The sequence below is a fragment of the Pelophylax lessonae genome (genome assembly GCF_965119305.1).
Source record: "Pelophylax lessonae genome assembly, chromosome: 2".
In the NCBI taxonomy this organism is placed as follows: Eukaryota; Metazoa; Chordata; class Amphibia; order Anura; family Ranidae; genus Pelophylax; species Pelophylax lessonae.
Genome location: NC_138769.1, coordinates 98,547,052 through 98,568,938, shown reverse-complemented (window position 1 = coordinate 98,568,938; position 21,887 = coordinate 98,547,052). Strand labels below are relative to the sequence as shown.

At 44.8% G+C, this 21,887-nt stretch overlaps 1 protein-coding gene across 1 annotated transcript; it reads left to right on the top strand.

Moving 5' to 3' along the window:
* Positions 1-4,136: 4,136 nt before the first annotated feature.
* On the top strand, positions 4,137-4,908 carry EPCIP (exosomal polycystin 1 interacting protein). The gene has a single exon (XM_082244747.1). It carries the CDS (start codon positions 4,160-4,162, stop codon positions 4,853-4,855), a length of 696 nt encoding a protein of 231 aa, XP_082100873.1. The 5' UTR covers positions 4,137-4,159; the 3' UTR covers positions 4,856-4,908.
* Positions 4,909-21,887: the final 16,979 nt, after the last annotated feature.

The window sequence follows — 21,887 nt, the reverse complement described above, 5'->3', positions numbered from 1 at the left end:
GCAGTACCAGTTGACAAAAGCATGATCATTTTTGGTTCCTGCTTACTGCCAACTAGAGGTCCTAGGGGTGAGCATGGCTCCCAGCTGGCCCTTTTTTGAAACCTAATACCATTGTCCCTTTTTCCTCCTCAGTTGTTGTTCATTTTGGTCTTTCATATACAGCTCTAAAAAATATTTGACAACAAAAATGTTATACTACACAATAAACTTTTAATTTAAGCTTTAAATTGTTGCATGCTGAAAACTCAATATAAAGGAAAAGTAGTGTTAAAAAAAGGACCTGTGAGTTTAAAGCGGTTGTAAACTCAATAAAAAAAAAAATAAAAAAAAAAAAAACCTGCAAGACAAAGGCATAATGAGCTAGTATGCAACGCATACTAGCCCATTATGTGTAACTTACCTGAAAACGAAGCCCCGACACGGACCCCCGGACATCGCTGCGGGCGCTGCCATGGTCCCTCGTCGTCTCTTCCGGGTTCGGCGGCTCCGGCACGCTGATTGGCCGGAAGAGACGGCTCCGGCGCGATGATTGGCCTGAGCCGCGATGACGTCACTCCCGCGCATGCGCGCAGGAGTGGTTTTTCCGGCAAGCTCCCAGCAACTTAATTGAAGGTCCCCCGGACCTTCAGAGCGCATGCGCCGCTCGCGCGAGCGGCTGCATGCACTGTAAATATCTCCTAAACCATGCCGGTTTAGGAGATATTATTTGTACCTACAGGTAAGCCTTATTATAGGCTTACCTGTAGGTAAAAGTGTCAAAAAGCGGGATACTACCGCTTTAACCAATCATTTTTTGCATATGAATTCCTCTTGGTCCACATACTTGGGGTGTGCTTAGTCTAAATACTTTGTGCCTATAGGTCTCCTTTTTTCTCATCTCAGAAAGTTGGATAGTATAGAAGGGGGCTACATGTGTGATCTACTAAGGTTCTACAGAATCACGTTCATGTACTGTGAGAAGCACTGGAGTGTATGCAATGTTCCTGGTAATCTGCAGATGTGTGTTGTGTAATTCCAAAGTTATAAATTAGGATGTCGGCACAAGTTGTTTATAGAACACATGCCCTGTGGGAACTTGGAGTTGACGTCAAATAGAAAAGCTGGAAGACAATTGTAATTCTGCCTTTTTCTGCCTTGTTTCCAATTGTTGGTACAGGATATTGGCATTGAAAGCAAGCCTAAAATGAAAGTGAACTTCACACCCTCTGACCATCAAGCTGTCCTACTGCCAGATGCTGAAACACTCCTTCCAGCACCTGGCAGCGGGGCAGTTTAGAAGACAACAGCATGCTATAAGGACATTGCATACACACAATTCTACCACTGGATTTATGTACATACCCCATGTCTGAGGGAAATAGAGTGGGGTTGGAAGAAAGAAAAATTATAAAAAAAAGTTTGCTGTGCTGACCAGCCTACTGGTGCCAAAATTGAAAATGCAGCCCTGCTCTCACCCATACCCAAAAAGGGTGACCCAGTTGGCCAGCTTAAAGCGGAGTTCCACCCTTTTAATAAAAATACCCCCGGGACAGTCAGGGCTAGTGCATTCCACAATGGATAGCCTCTGATCTGTCCCGGGTTGCACTTACCTGCAAGAAGAAATGCTTACCTTGAAAATGTATTGTCCAGCGCTGCCATCTCAGCTGTGGGCAGCTTGAAGCCAGCGCGATCCTCTTCTGTGTCCTCTTCCGTCTTCTTCAGTCCCATGATGCACTGCGCCGGCCCCGCCGTCACTTCCGGTGGCGCAGCGTCATCACTGCACAGCTTCTGGGCATGCCCAGAAGCTGTTTAGCAGGGTATGACGGTGCCTGCACCGGAACTGACGTCGGGGCCGGTGCAGGCGCATTGATTCCTGGGAGCGATGACGTTCAGCTCCCAGGAATCATTGCAAAGCCAGGAAGTGACGAATCGCCGTGGCCGCCGAGGGGAGGAAGAATAAGTAAGGTGAGTATATTTTCTTCTAAACCAGGTAAGTAAAAAAAAAAAAAAAAAATTGCGATTATCCATTTGTTTTTCAGGTGACCCGGAGCGAGAAGATGGAGGTAAGTATCATTTTAGGGTGGAACTCCGCTTTAAACATGTATTGCAATGTGCGTGAACTAAAAATCTCTGTTTTGCATAGTTTGTTGGAAAGGGTGTAAAGCAGTGTGCAGAAGGTTCATCTAGAATTTATAGCAAGGGCTTGACAAAGCGCATTCGTAAAGCGCATGCGAAACATTTCGTCACGGCAACCTGTTTCTTCATGCGGTTCAAGCTGGTTCCACTTCCGGTTTTGTCATCTCGGGTTTTGTCAATTCTGTTCCGCTCAGCTCTGCATGGAGGGAGGCGCTCCATACTGATCAACCGGCTGGTCCGGCGTTGCTCCCAGGCTCTACCATCTGGATGCCCAGCTCGGCTGGGGCTCCCCTTATCCGGATGGATACCGGTTTGAATAGTTTTTTTTATTGATTGAGATATATATACAACTTTTACTTCATCAATGTTCTCTATAATAAACATGACTTTTTCCTATGGGCTCTCCTTATAGCATCTACAATACTAACTTTTTGATAGCGCTGCTCATCTCTCTTTTGGCAAACTTTCAGGCTGGAATCAGCATTTTTCAAGCAGCAACACCACTGGTTAGTTTGGACTTTCACCAAGTGTGATTACTGCAGTGTCAGCGCTGGAATTTTTGTAATAATCTAACATTGAACAGCTAACTGGTTCCTAACAATTACCCTTACAGTGGTTGTAACTGTAAAAAAAAAAAAAAAATGATCCTGTTCCTTTAACTAGTTGCCGACCGCCGCAAGCACATATACTGCGGCGGTCAGCCCCGGCCAGGCAAAGTAACGTATGGGTACATCACTAGCCTGTAAGCTAATAGGGGGCAAGCACGCGCCCCCTGAGGCGCGCTCCCGGCCCGGCACATTCACGGACACCGCCGTGCGTGTGACCGACGGACTTGATGTCCGCCGGTCACTCGCGATTGTCCGCTGTGAAGGGAGAAAGGCAGGCGGCTAATGTAAACAAAGCCGTCTGTCATTCTCCCCTGTGTAAAAGCACAGATCATACGGTCCTGCTATGTAGGACCGTTGATCTGTGCTGTTACATGTAAAGCCACATCCAATCACAGTTAGAAACACGCCCCTAGGGACACACTTAACCCCTCCTTCCCCAATAAAGTTAACCCCTTCCCTGCCAGTGTAATTTTTACAGTAACAGTGCATATGTATAGCACTGATCATTACTGTAGTAATGTCACTGGTAACCCCAAAAGTGTCAAAAATGTCAGTCAAGGGTCCGATCTGTCCGCCGCAATGTCGCAGTCCCGCATAAAAAATCGCAGATCGCCGCCATTACTCGTTAAAAAAAAAACAACAAAAATGACAAAAATCTTTCCCTTTGTTAGTAAACGCGATAACTTTTGCGCAAACCAATGAAAATACGCTTTTTGCAATTTTTTTTTACCAAACATATGTAGCATAAAACAAATTGGCCAGAAATGTTAAAAAATATTGATTTTTACTTTTTTTTGGGGGGAATTTCATATAAAAAAAATGTGAAAAATATTGTTATTTTTGCAAAATTGATGCTCTTTTTTTGTTTATAGCGCATGATCACAAAATCGCACAGGTGATCAAATACCGCCAAAAGAAAGCTCTGTTTGTGGGGAAAAAAAAGGACGTCAATTTCGTTTGGGTACAGTGTCGCACGACTGTGCAATTGTCTGTTAAACTCACGCAGTGCCGAATCGCAAAATAGGCCCTGGTCAGGAAGGGGGTAAAATCTTCCGGGGCTTAAGTGGTTAAAATGCTGCTGTCAAAAGGGTGACTAGATTTCTACTCCACTGCTGGATCTAGTGGAGGAGTGAACACAGCCACTCTAAAACAAGGTTACTTGCCGATCGCCAGGTTAAGGTTGAAAAAAGAAAACAAATTCAATCACCCCATCCGATGATTGGTAAGCTACAATAAATTAATTTTTTTTTATTTTTCAGTTTTGGTTACAATTTAAATGGGTGTAAAATACACTGCGTAGACTGTAAATCTTTCTTACTCTATTACTTTAGTGTAGGCACACGACTGCCTGGATTTGTGAGTTTTTTAGGACTATGTCCCTATATTTTACATTGCACTAACTGATATAAATTCTTGTCTTGTGCAGCCTCTGATGGATGAAGCTGTGCTTCTTGAAGTCTGGAAGATTTGGTATTAGGATATCAATGTCCTTCTACACTCAGCACCTCTTTTTACTAGGCTTTATGGCTCTCTGCAGTATTTCAAGCCTCGTGCTCAGTCAGAACCACACGCTGATATTTTCCAAAGATAACAACATCAGGAATTGCAGCTGCTCCTCCAACATCCATAACTGCGATTACAACCTGGCCAACCTGGAGTGCAGCTGTAAGACTGTCCACCCCAAGAACAAGACCGGATCTAGGCTGAGCTACAGTGGGAACCTGACCATCTGGTTCTCCGATACGTCCACTTTAGGCAAGCTGGTGAACTTCACTTTTGTGCAAAACCTAAAACTTTCACTTTGCGGCACTACAGTCCTGCCAACTGAATACCTGGCCATTCTGGGACTCCGGCACCTAAGGGTGCAAACAGAAGCTATGCCGGAGCAAAGTGTGATCATTTATAGTTGCATTGATGAGAAGGTCAAGGATGGACCTTGTCCCACTTCCAGAGACAAGCAGTCACAATTACATATTTCTTACCTGGACACATCTGTCTTCAATGGTCTTCCACTGGTAAAGTCATACAGCGTGGAGAACATCTCCAGTGTTTTCGAACACTTCCCAAACTTGCCTTTGTCTAATATGATCACCACAGCAGACACAATTTACATTGTGACGTTAATCTACTGATGGACAGGGATGAATGCATTTCACTGTAAATAAAAGTATAATTTTTTTTTGTATTTATCTTGTGTTATTGTAATAGTCCTCTAAGCGCCGGTTCACATTACCGCGACGCTACTTGCAGGGGCGACCTCCGAGATCGCGGTGCGAGCAGCACGCCGCGACCTCGGAGCGGCCGCCACGGACTTCATAACATTGAAGTCTATGGCGGTCGCCTCCTGGTCGCCCCAAAGAAGCTCCGGACCCTTTTTCTAGGTCGGAGCGACTTGTGTCGCTCCTATTAGAACGGGTCCGCAGCTTCCCTATGGGAGGCGACCTGCGGCGACCTGTGAGGCGACCAGGTCGCCTCACAGGTCGCCCCAGTGTGAACCGGCACTAAATGTGAAAAGTGCTAAATAAATGTTAGTGCTGGTTCACACACATGTGATGCGGGAACCCCGTGAATCCACCGCATCGCACTCAACTCGCAGGCAGTTCATACTTGCATATGCGAAACGCTGGGGGTGTCAATACAAGGTTAACGACACCCCCAGATCAGTTTGCATATCACAGTGCGAACTGTCAATTCACACATGAATCAGATCGCATTGGTGCGGACCAAAAAAGGGTCCTGTGTGACTTTGGTTCAAATGTGATGCAAATTCAGCCATACAATCTGTATGGCTGAATTTGCAACGCACAGACATCGTATGTAATTTGCATAGCAGTGCGGTGTGAATCACATGCAATGTCTAACATCGCATATGTGTGAACCGGCACTTAGATTCTGTAGATTTTGCTTTACTTTACAATTGGTTGAATTTACAAAGCTTTAACACATGGATAAGGAGCTTATTTTTCAGAGTAATTTGTGAAATCTCATTGGGAAAAAAATCCTGCCATTTCGAAAATAATGTTTCTTATCCTGGTGTGTTAGCTTTATGAATTGAGCCTATAAGGATAACATATTCTATAACAGTTTTCATACATACGCCATCTAGTGGCCAGTTTAGGAAAAAGTCAATGAAAGGGAGATTATTCTGAAAGCGGAGTTCTGGCCTCAAAATCGACTTTACACGATCCGCTTGCTGTACTGCCGCTGAAAAAGAATTGGCTAATTTCAATTTTTTTTTATTTTATTTAATTACCTTGTTATTAAAGAAAATATACTTGCCTTCCTTCCTCTTCCTCCCTCTTCGGCCGCGGCCCACGCCGTCTCTTCCTGCTTGCATTGACTCCTGGAAGCCGAACGTCATCGCTCCCAAGAGTCAATGCGCTTGCACTGGCTCTGCTCGTCACTTCCGGTTCAGTAGCGTTATTCCCTGCTGAACAGCTTTTGGGAATGGCCAGAAGCTGTGCAGGGATGCTGCCCTGCACCGGAAGTGACGAGCGGGGCCGGTGCAGGGCATTCTGGGACTCCGACGTCACCGAAGAGGACACCGAAGAGGACGCTCCGGCTTCAGCTGCCCACACCTGAGATGGCAGTGCTGGACAAGACATTTTCAAGGTGAATATTTCTTCTAAAAGGTAAGTGAACCCGGGGACAGTTCAGAGGCTATCATTGCTGAAATGCACTAGCCCTGACTGTCCCGGGGGTATTTTTATAGAAAAAAATGTTTTGAGGCCGGAACTCCGCTTAAAGGCATGCCAAAGTGGGCCACGCATTGCCCTCTTACCAGTGGTGTATTTTGGTTTTGTGCTGCCCTAGGCAAGACTAAAATTGGGCGCCCCCCCTCCCCCACCTATGTAACTTTTCCCCACTCATTTTTTAATGGTTGTGGCTCCCTCCAAAATTGAAGGACTACAAGTCCCAGCATGAACCCCTGAGATCTCACGAGAGAGGGGGTGGGTGAGGGGGGGGTTGAGAGAGAGGGGGGGATGAGAGAGCAAGAAAGGGGGGATGAGATAGAGAGACAGTGAGAGGGGGATGAGAGAGAGAGAGAGCGCGAGAGGGGGGATGAGAGAGAGAGAGAGAAGAGGGTTGAGAGAGGGGGGATGAGAGAGAGAGAGAAGAGGGTTGAGAGAGGGGGGATGAGAGAGAGAGAGAGAAGAGGGTTGAGAGAGGGGGGATGAGAGTGCGAGAGAGGGGGTTGAGAGAGAGGGGGGAATGAGAGAGGTGGCTCTACCAACCAGTGGCCAATAGAGACTCAGGTGAAGGGGGGCAGTTTCTTTGCTGCCCCCCTGCAAAGTGCCGCCCTAGGCCTGGGCCTTGTTGGCCTAGGCCAAAATACAGCACTGCCTCTTACTGTGCCCTTTAGTGGTTCAGGAATAAAAAAAATAACTGTGCCCCTGGTTGTTATTGAATTGTTACACTTCCTTACATAATTAAGCAGCTGAATACTTCAGGAAATGTGTTATGGACCCTTTTACTTGGGAGTGAATATTGCAAATTGCTAATTTTTACTATAATCTTGTTCTAAAGGGCCATCATCTTTTTTTTTTTTGTTCAGAATTAAGTAGGGTGAGACCCACAGAAAACATAATGGGGTAGATCTACTAAAACTAAAGAGTGCAAAATCTGGTGTGGCTCTGCATAGAAACCAATCAGCTTCCAGGTTTTATTGTCAAAGTTTCACTGAACAAGCTGAAGTTAGAAGCCGATTGGCTACCATGCACAGCTGCACCAGATTTTGCACTCTCCAGCTTTTGTAAATTAACCTTAATGTGTACTCCTAATTTGGCCCACATATTTAACATGCCTGTATACTGTATTTTTGGTGCACATGAAAACTATATTACCAAAAGTATTGGGACGCCTGCCTTTACACACACATGAACTTTAATGGCATCTCAGTCTTAGTCCGTAGGGTTCAATATTGGGTTGGCCCACCCTTTGCAGCTATAACAGCTTCAACTCTTCTGGGAAGGCTGTCCACAAGGTTTAGGAGTGTGTCTATGGGAATGTTTAACCATTCTTCCAGAAGCACATTGTTGAGGTCAGGCACTGATGTTGGATGAGAAGGCCTGGCTCGCAGTCTGCGCGAATTCATCCCAAAGGTGTTCTATTGTGTTGAGGTCAGGACTCTGTGCAGACCAGTCAAGTTCCTCCACCCATCCATGTCTTTATGGACCTTGCTTTGTGCACTGGTCCAAATCATTTGGTGGAGGGGGGATTATGGTGTGGGGTTGTTTTTCAGGGGTTGGGCTTGGCCCCTTAGTTCCAGTGAAGGGAACTCTTAAGGCGTCAGCATACCAAGACATTTTGGACAATTTCATACTCGCAGGTTTGTGGGAACAATTTGGGGATGGCCCCTTGCTGTCCCAGCATGACTGCGCACCAGTGCAGAAAGCAAGGTCAATAAAGACATGGATGAGCAAGCGAAGTGAAGGGAAATCTCCTCCATAGTAAAATGAGCTAAAACCTAGCATGTCTAACTTTCTTCTGTCATGCCTACACTTGCAGTGGGCAGAGGGTAAAATAACATGGCTGAGCCACGTTTCACCCCCCCCCCCCCCCCAAACCACTCTCCCTTCAGCTGCAAAGGCAATGGACAGGGGTGTACATATGCCTTGGCTCTGATGTTGTGCATCGTGACGTTGTAAATATTACCCTTAGCATTGCCTTCAGTAGGCAGTAACATCCAGTGGTTGAACCATGGTTTTATACACCCCCAAAGCTGCAAGTTATAACCAGCATACATGTAAGTTTACATTGCCATGGCTGTGGTGCTGCATAGTACAATTTAATGGACAAAAAGGGGGTGTGGTGACTGTTGTCACTCACGTGATTGGGCCTAGGACTGTGAAGTGTCAATTAATAAATTTATTTCTGAAAAGATTAAATTTAAAAGATTGAGCTGCTAGTCAAAAAACAACGTGTTTTGTGAAACGTGAAACAAAAGGAGACGGCGCTCAAAATAATCTGTGCAATTCAATATATAAACCACCACAGTACTAATAAATTATGGGTTGCCCCAAGTGACAAATATAAATATAAAGTGACTGTGCAACTATAAATGAGTCTAAATCTAAAATATAGTCCTTAAACGTGAAAGTGCACATGTGCTGTGCAGCAAACAAACCAAAGTGATTGCAGTGCTAAGTGTTCAGAAAAAATTGCATCCTCCATGCAAAATAAGGGAAAAAAAAGAGGAATCCACCACCAGATGCCCCACTCACTTACCAGATGATCCCTTGGGGTCTAGCATAGGTAAGTGGTAGCTTTCAAGAAGGTCCCGGTATTCAACCAGACTCTCGTCTCCCCGCTCTCCTGATAGACTCGGGAGTGTCTTCACTGTGTGAGAAGGACCGGTGTGGGTTCCTCTAGATGCTTCACTCAGGCAATATTCAGGAGCTCCCTGATGACGTCATACGCTGACGAAACGCGTCGGACCCGTGCTACGCCCTACGTCACTTCCAGTTCCTTGGAACGCAGCCGGAACGTAAACTGGCTGCGACGTTGCTGAATGCTGTTCTGTGATAACCTGAATGTAAGTGGCTACATTTCTTATTAAAATATGGTACATACATACTACACCATGAAGCTCCTCTATTTCTTTATGGCTTGATCGAATATTGCCTGAGTGAAGCATCTAGAGGAACCCACACCGGCCCTTCTTACACAGTGGAGACACTCCCGAGTCTATCAGGAGTGCACAGATTATATTGAGCACTGACTCCTTTTGTTTCACATAGTACAATTTATACTACAGATTGCATTTGGCAGACAGTATTGCTGGCTACCACAGCCTAATTAAGGGAATGGGATCACAATTGCTCTGCAGCTGTGTATAATGTACGTACTGCAGGCTTTCAATTGTTAACACAAGCGTCTAGCAGGTGACACACCACCTCTGAGATGCCTATCTAATGTCTCTGAAAAGCGATTCACCACAGATCACTTTTCAGAGTATCAACAATGACAGGCACACATATAAATGAGACCTAAAAATATAATTAGTTAACAACATCCCTACTGGGCAATTTTGAACATACAGCTCCGTTCTCACTCTCTGGTACTCAAATCGCATCAAAGTGGTGCAGGAACCTTTTCAAAGTTGCTGTGACTTTAAGTCGCATAGATTGGAATGGGTGCCATTGAGATTAATGGGCTGCAACTTGTCATGCAAATTTATGTGTCCAAAGTCGCATGACAAGTCACACTACTGGAAACAGTGCTTTAATGTTAAACTCAGCATTTTTTTTTACGAGAAAATTACTTAGAACTAGGGATGCGCCAATACAGATAACGAGTATTACACGAGTACTCATGAAAATGCTCCTGATACCCAAACCCAATACTTTGCGGTGTGATTTGTGTCCATACAAAATGAATAGGTACAAATCGCACTGCAAAGAATTGTATGCAATTCGAACAGCAACACGGTGCGATTCCTGTCGGAAGTACATTTGGTTTCTGGCACCTCTCCTGTGTGATCCCAGGATTAAATCACTATGACAAGCCTGAGTTTACACAGGAGCGGTGGGGAAACTGTATGCAATTCTTTGCAGTGCGATTTGAGCCCATTCATTTTGTATGGACGCAAACTGCACTGCAAAGTATCAGTACTGGGTGAGTACTTGACTGAAAGTATTGGTACTCGTACGCACCGATAAAAAAAGGGTATCAGTGCAACCTTACTTAGAATCCCCAAACATTATACATTTTCTGAAAGCAGAGACCCTGGGGAATAAAATGGTGGCTCCTAAAATTGTCCATAGGCAATATTTTGAAAGCCTTTACAAGTTACAGGTTTAGAGGAAAATGTGAGCCCTGGCACTAGAATTATTGCTCTGACTCTGATGTTGGCAGCGATACCTCACATGCGTGGTGTGATCTGCACTTTCTGGTTGTTGTGGGTCACAGCTGTGGAGACAATAAAGAACAGCAAGCACAGACATTTGGAGAAGCACTTTATTGGACTGATTACAGCATATGGTTTACAGCAGGGGTCTCCAAACTTTCCAAACAAAGGGCTAGCTTGTTATCCTTCAGACTTTAGAGGGGCCGGACTGTGGCAAATAGGAGTAGAAAATGTCCTGACATCAGAAACATTATCCCATCATTGGTGTCAGTGGAAGGAATTGTGCCCCATAATTGGTATCAGTGGGAGGAATAATGCCCCATCACTGGTGTTAGTGGGAGGAATAGTGTCCATTTGCTTTTATCAGTGAGAGGAATAGTGCCCCATCATTGGTGTCAGTGAGAGGAATAGTGCTCCATCACAGGTGTCAGTGAGAGGAATAGTGCCCCATCACTGGTATCAGTGAAAGTAATAGTGCCCCATTACTGGTGTCAGTAAGAGGAATAGTGCCCCATCACTGGTATCAGTGAGAGTAATAGTGCCCCATCATTGGTGTCAGTGAGAGGAATAGTGTCCCATCATTGGTGTCAGTGAGAGGAATAGTGCCCCATCACTGGTATCAGTGAGAGTAATAGTGCCCCATCACTGGTATCAGTGGGAGGAAAAGTGCCCCATCACTGGTATCAGTGGGAGGAAAAGTGCCCCATCATTGGTGTCAGTGAGAGGAATAGTGCCCCATCATTGGTGTCAGTGAGAGGAATAGTGTCCCATCATTGGTGTCAGTGAGAGGAATAGTGCCCCATCACTGGTATCAGTGAGAGTAATAGTGCCCCATCACTGGTATCAGTGGGAGGAAAAGTGCCCCATCACTGGTATCAGTGGGAGGAAAAGTGCCCCATCATTGGTGTCAGTGAGAGGAATAGTGTCCCATCATTGGTGTCAGTGAGAGGAATAGTGCCCCATCACTGGTATCAGTGAGAGTAATAGTGCCCCATCACTGGTATCAGTGGGAGGAAAAGTGCCCCATCATTGGTGTCAGTGAGAGGAATAGTGCCCCATCATTGGTATCAGTGAGAGTAATAGTGCCCCGTCATTGGTATCAGTGGGAGGAAAAGTGCCCCATCTTTGGTGTCAGTGAGAGGAATAGTGCCCCATCATTGGTGTCAGTGAGAGGAATAGTTCCCCGTCACTGGTATCAGTGAGAGTAATAGTGCCCCATCACTGGTGTCAGTGAGAGGAATAGTGCCCCATCACTGGTATCAGTGCGAGGAATAGTGCCCCATGATTGGTATCAGTGGGAGTAATAGTGCCCTATCATTGGTATCAGTGAGAGTAATAGTGCCCCATCACTGGTATCAGTGCGAGGAATAGTGCCCCATGATTGGTATCAGTGGGAGTAATAGTACCCCATCATTGGTATCAGTGAGAGTAATAGTGCCCCATCACTGGTATCAGTGAGGGTAATAGTGCCTCGATACTGGTGTCAGTTAGAGGAATAGTGCCCCATCATTGGTGTCAGTGAGAGGAATAGTGCCCCGTCACTGGTATCAGTGAAAGTAATATTGCCCCATCACTGGTATCAGTGGGAGGAATAGTGCCCCGTCATTGGTGTCAGTGGGAGGAATAGTGTCCTGTCATTGGTATCAGTGGGAGGAATAGTGCCCCATCATTGGTGTCAGTGAGAGGAATAGTGTCCTGTCACTGGTATCAGTGGGAGGAATAGTGCCCCGTCACTGGAATCAGTGGGAGGAATAGTGCCCCATCATTGGTGTCAGTGAGAGGAATTGTGCCACCTCACTGGTATCAGTGGGAGAAATAGTGCCCCTCACTGGTATCAGTGGGAGGAATAGCGCCCCATCACTGGTGCCAGTGAGAGGAATAGTGCCCCATCACTGGTATCAGTGGGAGGAATAGTGCCCCATCATTGGTGTCAGTGAGAGGAATAGTGCCCCATCAATGGTGTCAGTGAGAGGAATAGTGTCCCATTACTGGTATCAGTGGGAGGAATTGTGCCCCATCAATGGTGTCAGTGAGAGGAATAGTGCCCCATCAATGGTGTCAGTGAGAGGAATAGTGCCCATCACTGATATCAATAGGAGGAAAAGTGCCCTGTCACTGGTATCAGTGGGAGGAATAGTGCCCCATCATTGGTGTCAGTGAGAGGAATAGTGCCCCGTCACTGTTGTCAGTGGGAGGAATAATGATCCATCATTGGTGTCAGTGAGAGGAATAGTGCCCCATTGATAATGTCAGAGGAAGGAATAGTGCCCCAAGGGGCGAGTAAGGGCAAGCAAAGGACTGCAGTTTAGAGACCACTTGAGCCCAATTAGCCATTCTCCCTCCCCGATGTCATGCGACTTGTAGTGATGGACGAACGTCGGCCAGGGTGGTTCGCGAACGTCAGCCGTAAATTTTCTCAAAAGTCCGCGAACCGCGAGTTCGCAGCGGGCCCCATTGACTTTAATGGGAGGCGAACTTTAAAAACCTTTAGTTCATATTTGCAGCCACAAAAGACGTACTAGCTGTGCACAAATAGTCCCAGCACATGGACAATGTCATAACAGAAGTATTGCAATTGAAAAAGTTGCCCTAACTTTTTATTTATTTTTTTTACAGCAAAAAAATATATATTTTTTTTTTTTTCATAAATCAGCCAGAACTGACAGCAGCCAGTAAATACATGTCTAATACATATAGAGTCCATTCACACATCTGTAAAATGGGTCTGCATCCATTCCACAATTTGGCGGAACGTTTATAGACCCATTGTTTTTAATTTCCAGTCGGAAAAATTAGGCATTCACAGGATAAAGAAGAAGTGTCGGCCATTCCAGGCCCCAAAAATTAGCCCACATGCGTTTACCTGACAGGTAAGAACGTAGTATTCTGTGTTTGAAGGTACATTAGGCATTCACAGGTAACAGAAGTAAGTGTCGGCCAGTACTGGCCCCAAAAATTAGCCCACATGGATTTAACTGACAGCTACAAACGTAGTATTCTGTGGCTGAAAGTACATTAGGCATTCACATGATACAGAAGTAAGTTTCGGCCATAAAAGGCCCCAAAAATTAGCCCACATGGGTTTACCTGACAGCAAAGAACTTAGTATTTGATGGCTAGAGGTACATTAGGCATTCACACAGTATACAGAAGTAAGTGTTGGCCTGTATAGGCTGCAAAAATTAGCTTTCATGGGTGGAACTGACAGCAAAGAACTTAGTATTCGATGACTAGAGGTACAATAGGCATTCACACAGTATACAGAAGTAAGTGTCGGCCTGTATAGGCTCCAAAAATTAGCTCACATGGTATGAACTGACAGCAAAGAACTTAGTTTTTGATGGCTAGAGGTTCAGTAGGCGTTCACAGTATACAGAAGTAAGTGTCGGCCTGTATAGGCTCCAAAAATGAGCTCACATGGGTTTAACTGACAGCAAAGAACGTAGTATATGATGGCTAGAGGTACATTAGGCATTCACACAGTATACAGAAGTAAGTGTCGGCCTGTATAGGCTGCAAAAATTAGCTTCCATGGGTTTAACTGACAGCAAAGAACTTAGTTTTTGATGGCTAGAGGTACAGTAGGCGTTCACAGTATACAGAAGTAAGTGTCGGCCTGTATAGGCTCCAAAAATTAGCTCACATGGTTTGAACTGACAGCAAAGAACGTAGTATATGATAGCTAGAGGTACAGTAGGCGTTCACAGTATATAGAAGTAAGTGTCGGCCTGTATAGGCTCCGAAAATTAGCTCACATGGGTTTAACTGACAGCAAAGAACGTAGTATATGATGGCTAGAGGTACAGTAGGCATTCACAGTATACAGAAGTAAGAGTCGGCCTGTATAGGCTCCAAAAATTAGCTCACATGGGTTTAACTGACAGCAAAGAACTTAGTTTTTAAAGGCAAGAGGTACAGTAGGCGTTCACAGTATACAGAAGTAAGTGTCGGCCTGTATAGGCCCAAAAATTAGCTCACATGGTTTGAACTGACAGCAAAGAACGTAGTATATGATGGCTAGAGGTACATTAGGCATTCACAGTATACAGAAGTAAGTGTGGGCCTGTATACCCACATGGAAGAAAAATATATTAAAAATATATTTTAAAAAAACATTTTTTATTTTTCCCAAATATATTGGAAATATATTTGAAATGTTACAATTTTGGCCATATTCAATATATTTATAAAATTTTTATCCCAAATATATTGGAAATATTTATGAAATGCTACAATTTTGGCCATATTCAATATATTTCAAAATATTTTTTCTCTAAATATATTGGAAATACATTTTTCTTACATATGGGTAGGCTTTGAAAATTAGCTCACATGGGTTTAACTTGACAGCAAAGAACTTAGTTTTTGATGGCTAGAGGTACAGTAGGCGTTCACAGTATACAGAAGTAAGTGTCGGCCTGTATAGGCTCCAAAAATTAGCTCACATGGGTTTAACTGACAGCAAAGAACGTAGTATATGATGGCTAGAGGTACATTAGGCATTCACACAGTATACAGAAGTAAGTGTCAGCCTGTATAGGCTGCAAAAATTAGCTTCCATGGGTTTAACTGACAGCAAAGAACTTAGTATTTGATGGCTAGAGGTACATTAGGCATTCACACAGTATACAGAAGTAAGTGTCAGACTGTATAGGCTGCAAAAATTAGCTCACATGGGTTGAATTGACAGCAAAGAACGTAGTATATGATGGCTAGAGGTACATTAGGCATTCACACAGTATACAGAAGTAAGTGCCGGCCTGTATAGGCTCCAAAAATTAGCTCACATGGGTTGAACTGACAGCAAAGAACGTAGTATTTGATGGCTAGAGGTACATTAGGCATTCACACAGTATACAGAAGTAAGTGCCGGCCTGTATAGGCTCCAAAAATTAGCTCACATGGGTTGAACTGACAGCAAAGAACGTAGTATTTGATGGCTAGAGGTAAGGTAGGCATTCACAATACACAGAACAGTAAGTGGTGGCCTGTATAGGCCCAAAAATTAGCCATTCAATGGACATGAAATGCCTTTTATGCCGCTGTATATAGCGACGACAAGGACCAGGAATTGTTGTGGGTGGATGGCGGTCTGGCAGATATTTGTGGCCTGTGGTGAGGAATTTCAATGAAACATGGTCTACTGGTGGTCACATGTGTTGAATTCCTCAGAGATCCATGCCTCATTCATTTTTATAAATGTGAGGTAATCTACACTGTCATGAGCTAGGCGAGTGCGCTTATTGGTCACAATCCCCCCTGCTGCGCTGAACGTCCTTTCGGACAGGACACTGGACGGGGGTAAAGCCAACAGTTCCATTGCAAATTGTGCAAGCTCTGGCCAGAGGTCAAGCCTGCCCACCCAGTAGTCCAGGGGTTCATCACTCCTCAGAGCGTCCACATCGGCCGTTAACCCTATGTAGTCGGACACCTTTTTTTTTTTACGCTCCAACATTTGAGCCACAGAAGCCTGCCTTTTTCCAGAACAACATGACGACGGCATCATGGAAGGTGGAGTGTTGGACAACTGTGAGGAGACAGAAGAGGCTGGACAGTGAGAGCATGGAGTGTGGCTTTTTGGGTTCTGACGGTGTTGCTCCCACCGGGCTTGGTGATGGGATTTCTGGTGCCTTCTTAAGGCGGTTGCCCCTAGGTGAGTGTTGGGCTTACCGCAACTTATGCGTTGACTGCAAAGGTTGCAGATGGCAACACTGGTGTCCGCAACGGACACATTAAAAAAAGCCCACACTGCGGAGCCATGTGGCGGCGTCCTGGGAGCGCCAGATGTGACTGTACATGGTTTATGGCTCGCTCCTGATACATTTGCCGTCTGCTTTGTACCTTTTGTGCAATGCAAGTTCTGCCTGCCTCTCCTCCCTATCTGCCGGTCCGTCAGTCCGCCAGTTCTACAAATAATTGGCCAGTAACTGTTGTCACTGTGTGTAGCACTGTTTACACAGAAAAAGGCCAAATTTTTGCAGGACTAAAATACAATCTTAGAAAAGTATACTGTTAAATAACACCTCACTTCAATCTGTGGTATTGGGGGGCCACAGGTTTATCACACCAGTTATACAAATAATTGGCCAGTAACTGTTGTCACTGTGTGTAGCACTGTTTACACAGCAAGAGGCCAAATTTTTGCAGGATTAAAATACACTCTTATAAAATTATACTGTTAAATAACACCCCACTTCAATCTGTGGTATTGGGGGGCCACAGGTTTATTACACCAGTTCTACAAATAATTGGCCAGTAACTGTTGTCACTGTGTGTAGCACTGTTTACACAGCAAGAGGCCAAATTTTTGCAGGACTAAAATACACTCTTAGAAAAAGATACTGTTAAATAACACCCCACTGGTCTCTCACACCAGTTATAATACATTATAAGTGCTTTTGTCACTGTGTGTAGTGTTGCTGCAGAAACGCTCAGTCTCACCACCACACCTGTCACAATGCTGCACAGTGCACAATCATACTATTAATCCCCTATACTATGCTTTCTACAAAGTATATTATACTGTGGATTACCCCCCCCCCCCTTTTTAGTGCACTGCACAGCAATACCAAAAATTTGCAGCCCTTTAAATTACTTTTGTGGACATTAACAGAGCGATTTGTGTCACTGCTGACGATCTCTAACTGCCCCTACAGCAACGACTGGATACCTGCCCCTATACTAAAGAGACTGTAATAGACCCTATACCGACATTGCAGCACTTTAAATGACTTTTGTGAACATTAACAGAGCGATTTGCGTCACTTCAGATGACGATCTCTAACTGCCCCTACAGCACAGACTGGATAACCTGTCCCTATACTGAAGAGAGACTGGACCTATACCGAAATACCAGCCCTGAAAAGGACCTTTGTGGACATTAACAGAGCGATTTGTGTCACTGCAGCCGATCACTAACTGCCCCTAAAGCAACCACTGGATAACTATCCCTAAACTCAAAAGATACTAGTAGACCTATACTGAAATACCAGCCCTAAAAAGGACTTTTGTGGATATTCACAGCGCTATTTGTGTCTAGCAAACTCTCCCTCATGAGCACAGCAGACCTCTCCCTACACTGGCAGAAAGCGGAATGTGAAATGGCTGACAGCTCAGGTCTATTTATAGGGTAGGGGGACTGTCCATGTGCTGGAATGTTTCAATTGGCTGTCCCGTTCCACCTGACGGCTGTGTCATGGGTCAAAGTTCTCCCCAATGTAAACTAATATGGCCGCCGCGAACGACGCCATGTGTTCGCAAATTTGGCGGGTAGTGAACAAGCAACATTTGCCACGAACCGACCACTGGGCGAACCACAAGGCCATCTCTACTGACTTGTGTTACAATGTCTCAGGTTTAAATGGGGAGCAGGTGTGTTAAATTTGGTGTTATCGCTCTCACTCTCTCATACTGGTCACTGGAAGTTCAACATGGCACCTAATGGCAAAGAAATCTCTGAGGATCTGAAAAAAAGAATTGTTGCTCTACAAAAAGATGGCCTAGGCTATAAGAAGATTGCCAAGACCCTGAAACTGAGCTGCAGCACGGTGGCCAAGACCACACAGCGGTTTAACAGGCCAGGTTCCCCTCAGAACAGGCCTCATTATGGTTGACCAAAGCAGTTGAGTGCACGTGCTCAGCATCATATCCAGAGGTTGTCTTTGGGAAATAGACATATGAGTGCTGCCAGCATTGCTGCAGAGGTTGAAGGGGTGGGGGGTTAGCCTGTCAGTGCTCAGACCATACGCCGCACACTGCATCACATTGGTCTGCATGGCTGTCGTCCCAGAAGGAAGCCTCTTCTAAAGATGATGCACAAGAAAGCCCGCAAACAGTTTGCTGAAGACAAGAAGACTAAGGACATGGATTACTGGAGCCATGTCCTGTGGTCTGATGAGATCAAGACAAACTTATTTGGTTCAGATGGTGTCAGGCGTGTGGCGGCAACCAGGTGAGGAGTACAAAGACAAGTGTCTTGCCACAGTAAAGCATGGTGATGGGAGTGTCATGGTCTGGGGCTGCATGAGTGCTGCCGGCACTGGGGAGCTACAGTTCATTGAGGGAACCATGAATGCCAACATGTACTGTGACATAGTGTAAAAAAGTCTGGTGCGCTACTAAATTGCAATAAAATTAACAATGTCAATCATGCATACAAAATAGTGTACAAACAATTTGAAAATGTGAGTGAACAAAGTCTCTGGTTTCTCTTGCAAATCAATATACAGTAATGTGTTTTCCGTGAACAACTCCACCAGAAAAAAAGCTAAATAGATGAATGTGCAAATGAAGTCCAGTGTTCATGCAAATTCCAAAAATAATCACTGGTGGCCGTGAGAAAACCAAGTGCTGCTACAAATCAACGAATGTGACGTGAAAATCCCATCACCTGGTGAATTCACCGCTTACCAGCTTTAAGTAGATTTAGGGCAGATAGACAGAATATGAATCCAAAGGGACCTCTGTAGATAACCAAAGGGAGTGCTATGTTGGAATCCACCCTCGTGTGTGACAGGGGAGGGGGGGGGGGGGAGGGGAGCTGCTTACCAGATCCCACTGTTTCCAAACATGTAATGAGTGTAGACTCTCTCTGGATACGTAAATGAGGGACTCCTGGTGTTTCCTGGTTCTTCTCTCGGACTGACACTCATATAAGGTGCACCATGAAAATGAGGGAAGAGACTAATAGTGCATTACCTTTTATCACATTTATTAGAAAAGTAAAGATTGCACTTCCAGGAAAAAACGAAGATACAAGTTCTGTCTGGAGAGCGGCGACTACCTGCAGTGCAAGCCGCGGCTGTTGTGATTGAGGGCGCGACTCCTCCTTCGCTCTGACGCATATCCTCCCTATTGGGCTTCCACGGAGATAGGATAGCCCCTCCTATATATACTATAGTACGTACATCTCATAAGGCATCTGAAAGGTATTTAATCCAAGGGTCCCACATTTTGTCGGACAGGGTACACTTCTTCCTTCATTCTAGACATGTGAGGTTTGTTTTGTTCCGAATAAATATCTGGACACATTTTTTGGTATTCAGAGATTCGGATCCCAATCCCTGAATTACAGTACAGATGAATGTTTCCAAATTCTCCGAATAATGAAACAAAATAAGTTCAAATTTTCAAAATTCGAAGTAATTATGTTAGTGCAAATAAAAAAAGTATCACGGACAGTACTCAATTGTCTCTGTCAAAATTCGAAGTGAAATTCAACTCAAATTTTACATCGAATTTGAACTGTAAACATTTGGTTGAAATCAAAGACTGTGTGTGTTATTAGTGTACCATTTCGGAATAATGCTGTTTTTGTAAAGCCAAAGATGGGCTCTTAAACCCCCTTTCTGCCCAGGCTAATTTTCAGCGCTGTCGCACTTTGAATGACAATTGCTCGGTCATGTAATGCTGTACCCACATGACATTTTTATTAGGGATACACCGATATGTTTTTTCAGGACCGATACCGATATTTTTGTCACAACGTATCGGTATCGGCCGATATGGGCCGATATTTTGTACATTTAAAGTTTTGAAAAATTAAGACAATTTTTGACAAATCTGGTACTGAACATGTTAATTTTTGTTTAATGTTTAATGGCTGGCACCCTGTGGTGGGTGGCTGGCTGTCTGGCACCCTGTGGTGGGTGGCTGGCTGTCTGGCACCCTGTGGTGGGTGGCTGGCTGGCACAGGGGCTGTGGGTGGCTGGCTGGTACAGGGCCTGTGGGTGGCTAGCTGGCTCGCTAGTATAGTGCCTGTGGCTGGCTGGTACAGGGCCTGTGGATGTGGGTGGTTGGCTGGCACTGGGCTGCTGTGGGTGGGTGTATGGCTGTGATACACTCCCGCGAGACTAGTCCCGACTCCAGACAAGGCTGTCCAAGGCGAGGGAGGCAGCCTAATGAAGGCAGAATGACATAAAAAAAAACCTTGGCAATATCGGCCAGTTCCAGAACCGATACCAATATATCAGGGAAAGTGCTATCGGCCTTGCTGATAATCGGTCTATCCCTAATTTTTATAACTTTTTCACACAAATAGAGCTTTCTTTTGGTGGTACTTAATCACTACAGGGGTTTTTATTTTTGTTATACAAACAAAAAAAGACTGAAAATTTTGAAAAAAAAAAAACAGTTTTCATAGTTTGTTATAACATTTTTTTACAGCTGCTGTTTTTGGCTTCAGGTATTTTTTTTCTGCAGCCCGTAAAAATCTGCGTTTTTTGGTAGGAGGTTTTTTGGCTGGAAAAAAACCCAGAACTAGTGCATTTGAAGAGTCATTTTTTAGCTATAAAAACACTCTAACTCTGAAAAAAACTCTAAAACAAAAGCTGAAGAATGCGGCTATTTGGCGTCTAAGAGCTTATTTGAGCCATAAGCGTTTGTGGGAGTAGAGTTTTTGCTACAAAAAGGCTAAAAAATACAAACGCTAAAAAAACACTACTGCAAAACTTATTCTATAGCTACAGCTTTCTACAGCTAACGTTACTGTTTTTATAATGTCCTGTGTGCTTGAGGCCCTAGGGCCAGAAGGAGGATTTAAAAATCATCCTGGTATGACTGCTTGCTGTATACAGTATATACGGCCTCTGGAACTGGAAGTGGTTATAGAATCCATTGGAAGAGGACTTAGCGCAGTGTGAGGAGGGGGCATTCCTCTGCAGACTCCGCCCCCTCATACTGGATTTGGGTGCGCCAGCCACGGTCTGAGGATCTCCAGCAAGACATGGAATGTTGAGATCTAAATACGGACATAAATATAAAACTTTGGAGGGTGGGTGCGCAATTCCTGGTACAAGGTGGGAAACTGCCCCATGGTAGATCTCCAAGAGACCCTTGGACGCCTCTGGTATTGACGCAACACCCTCCTCCGTTCCTGCTGGGCCATTCACTCCACAATCAGCACTGCCTGCAGCAAGCCTAGCGTCAGCCAAACCATAGTATAGGAATCCATGCTCTGATGTTAGAGGCACCACAAGTACCACAGAGAGAAGGCCTGACCTCACAGCACGCCTCAGAGATGGCCGCTTCCTCTACATCACTTCCTTTTTTTTTTTTAAATGGCAAGAGCGTTTGTGGTGTGTTGTGAACGCGTTTTAACGCTATAGGCCTGTTAAAATTTAACGCCGGTGTTATGTAGATAAGTGTCGCTCTGCAGGTATGGGACGCTCGCAAACTGTGCATGCGCGTGAGACATACAATCTTCCGGTATGCATCCCATACCCGTTCTGTCCATAGTGAACGCTGTTAAAGAGGAAGTAAACCCTCCTCTGAAACTTGTACCTATAGGTAAGCCTATGATAAGGCTTACCTATAGG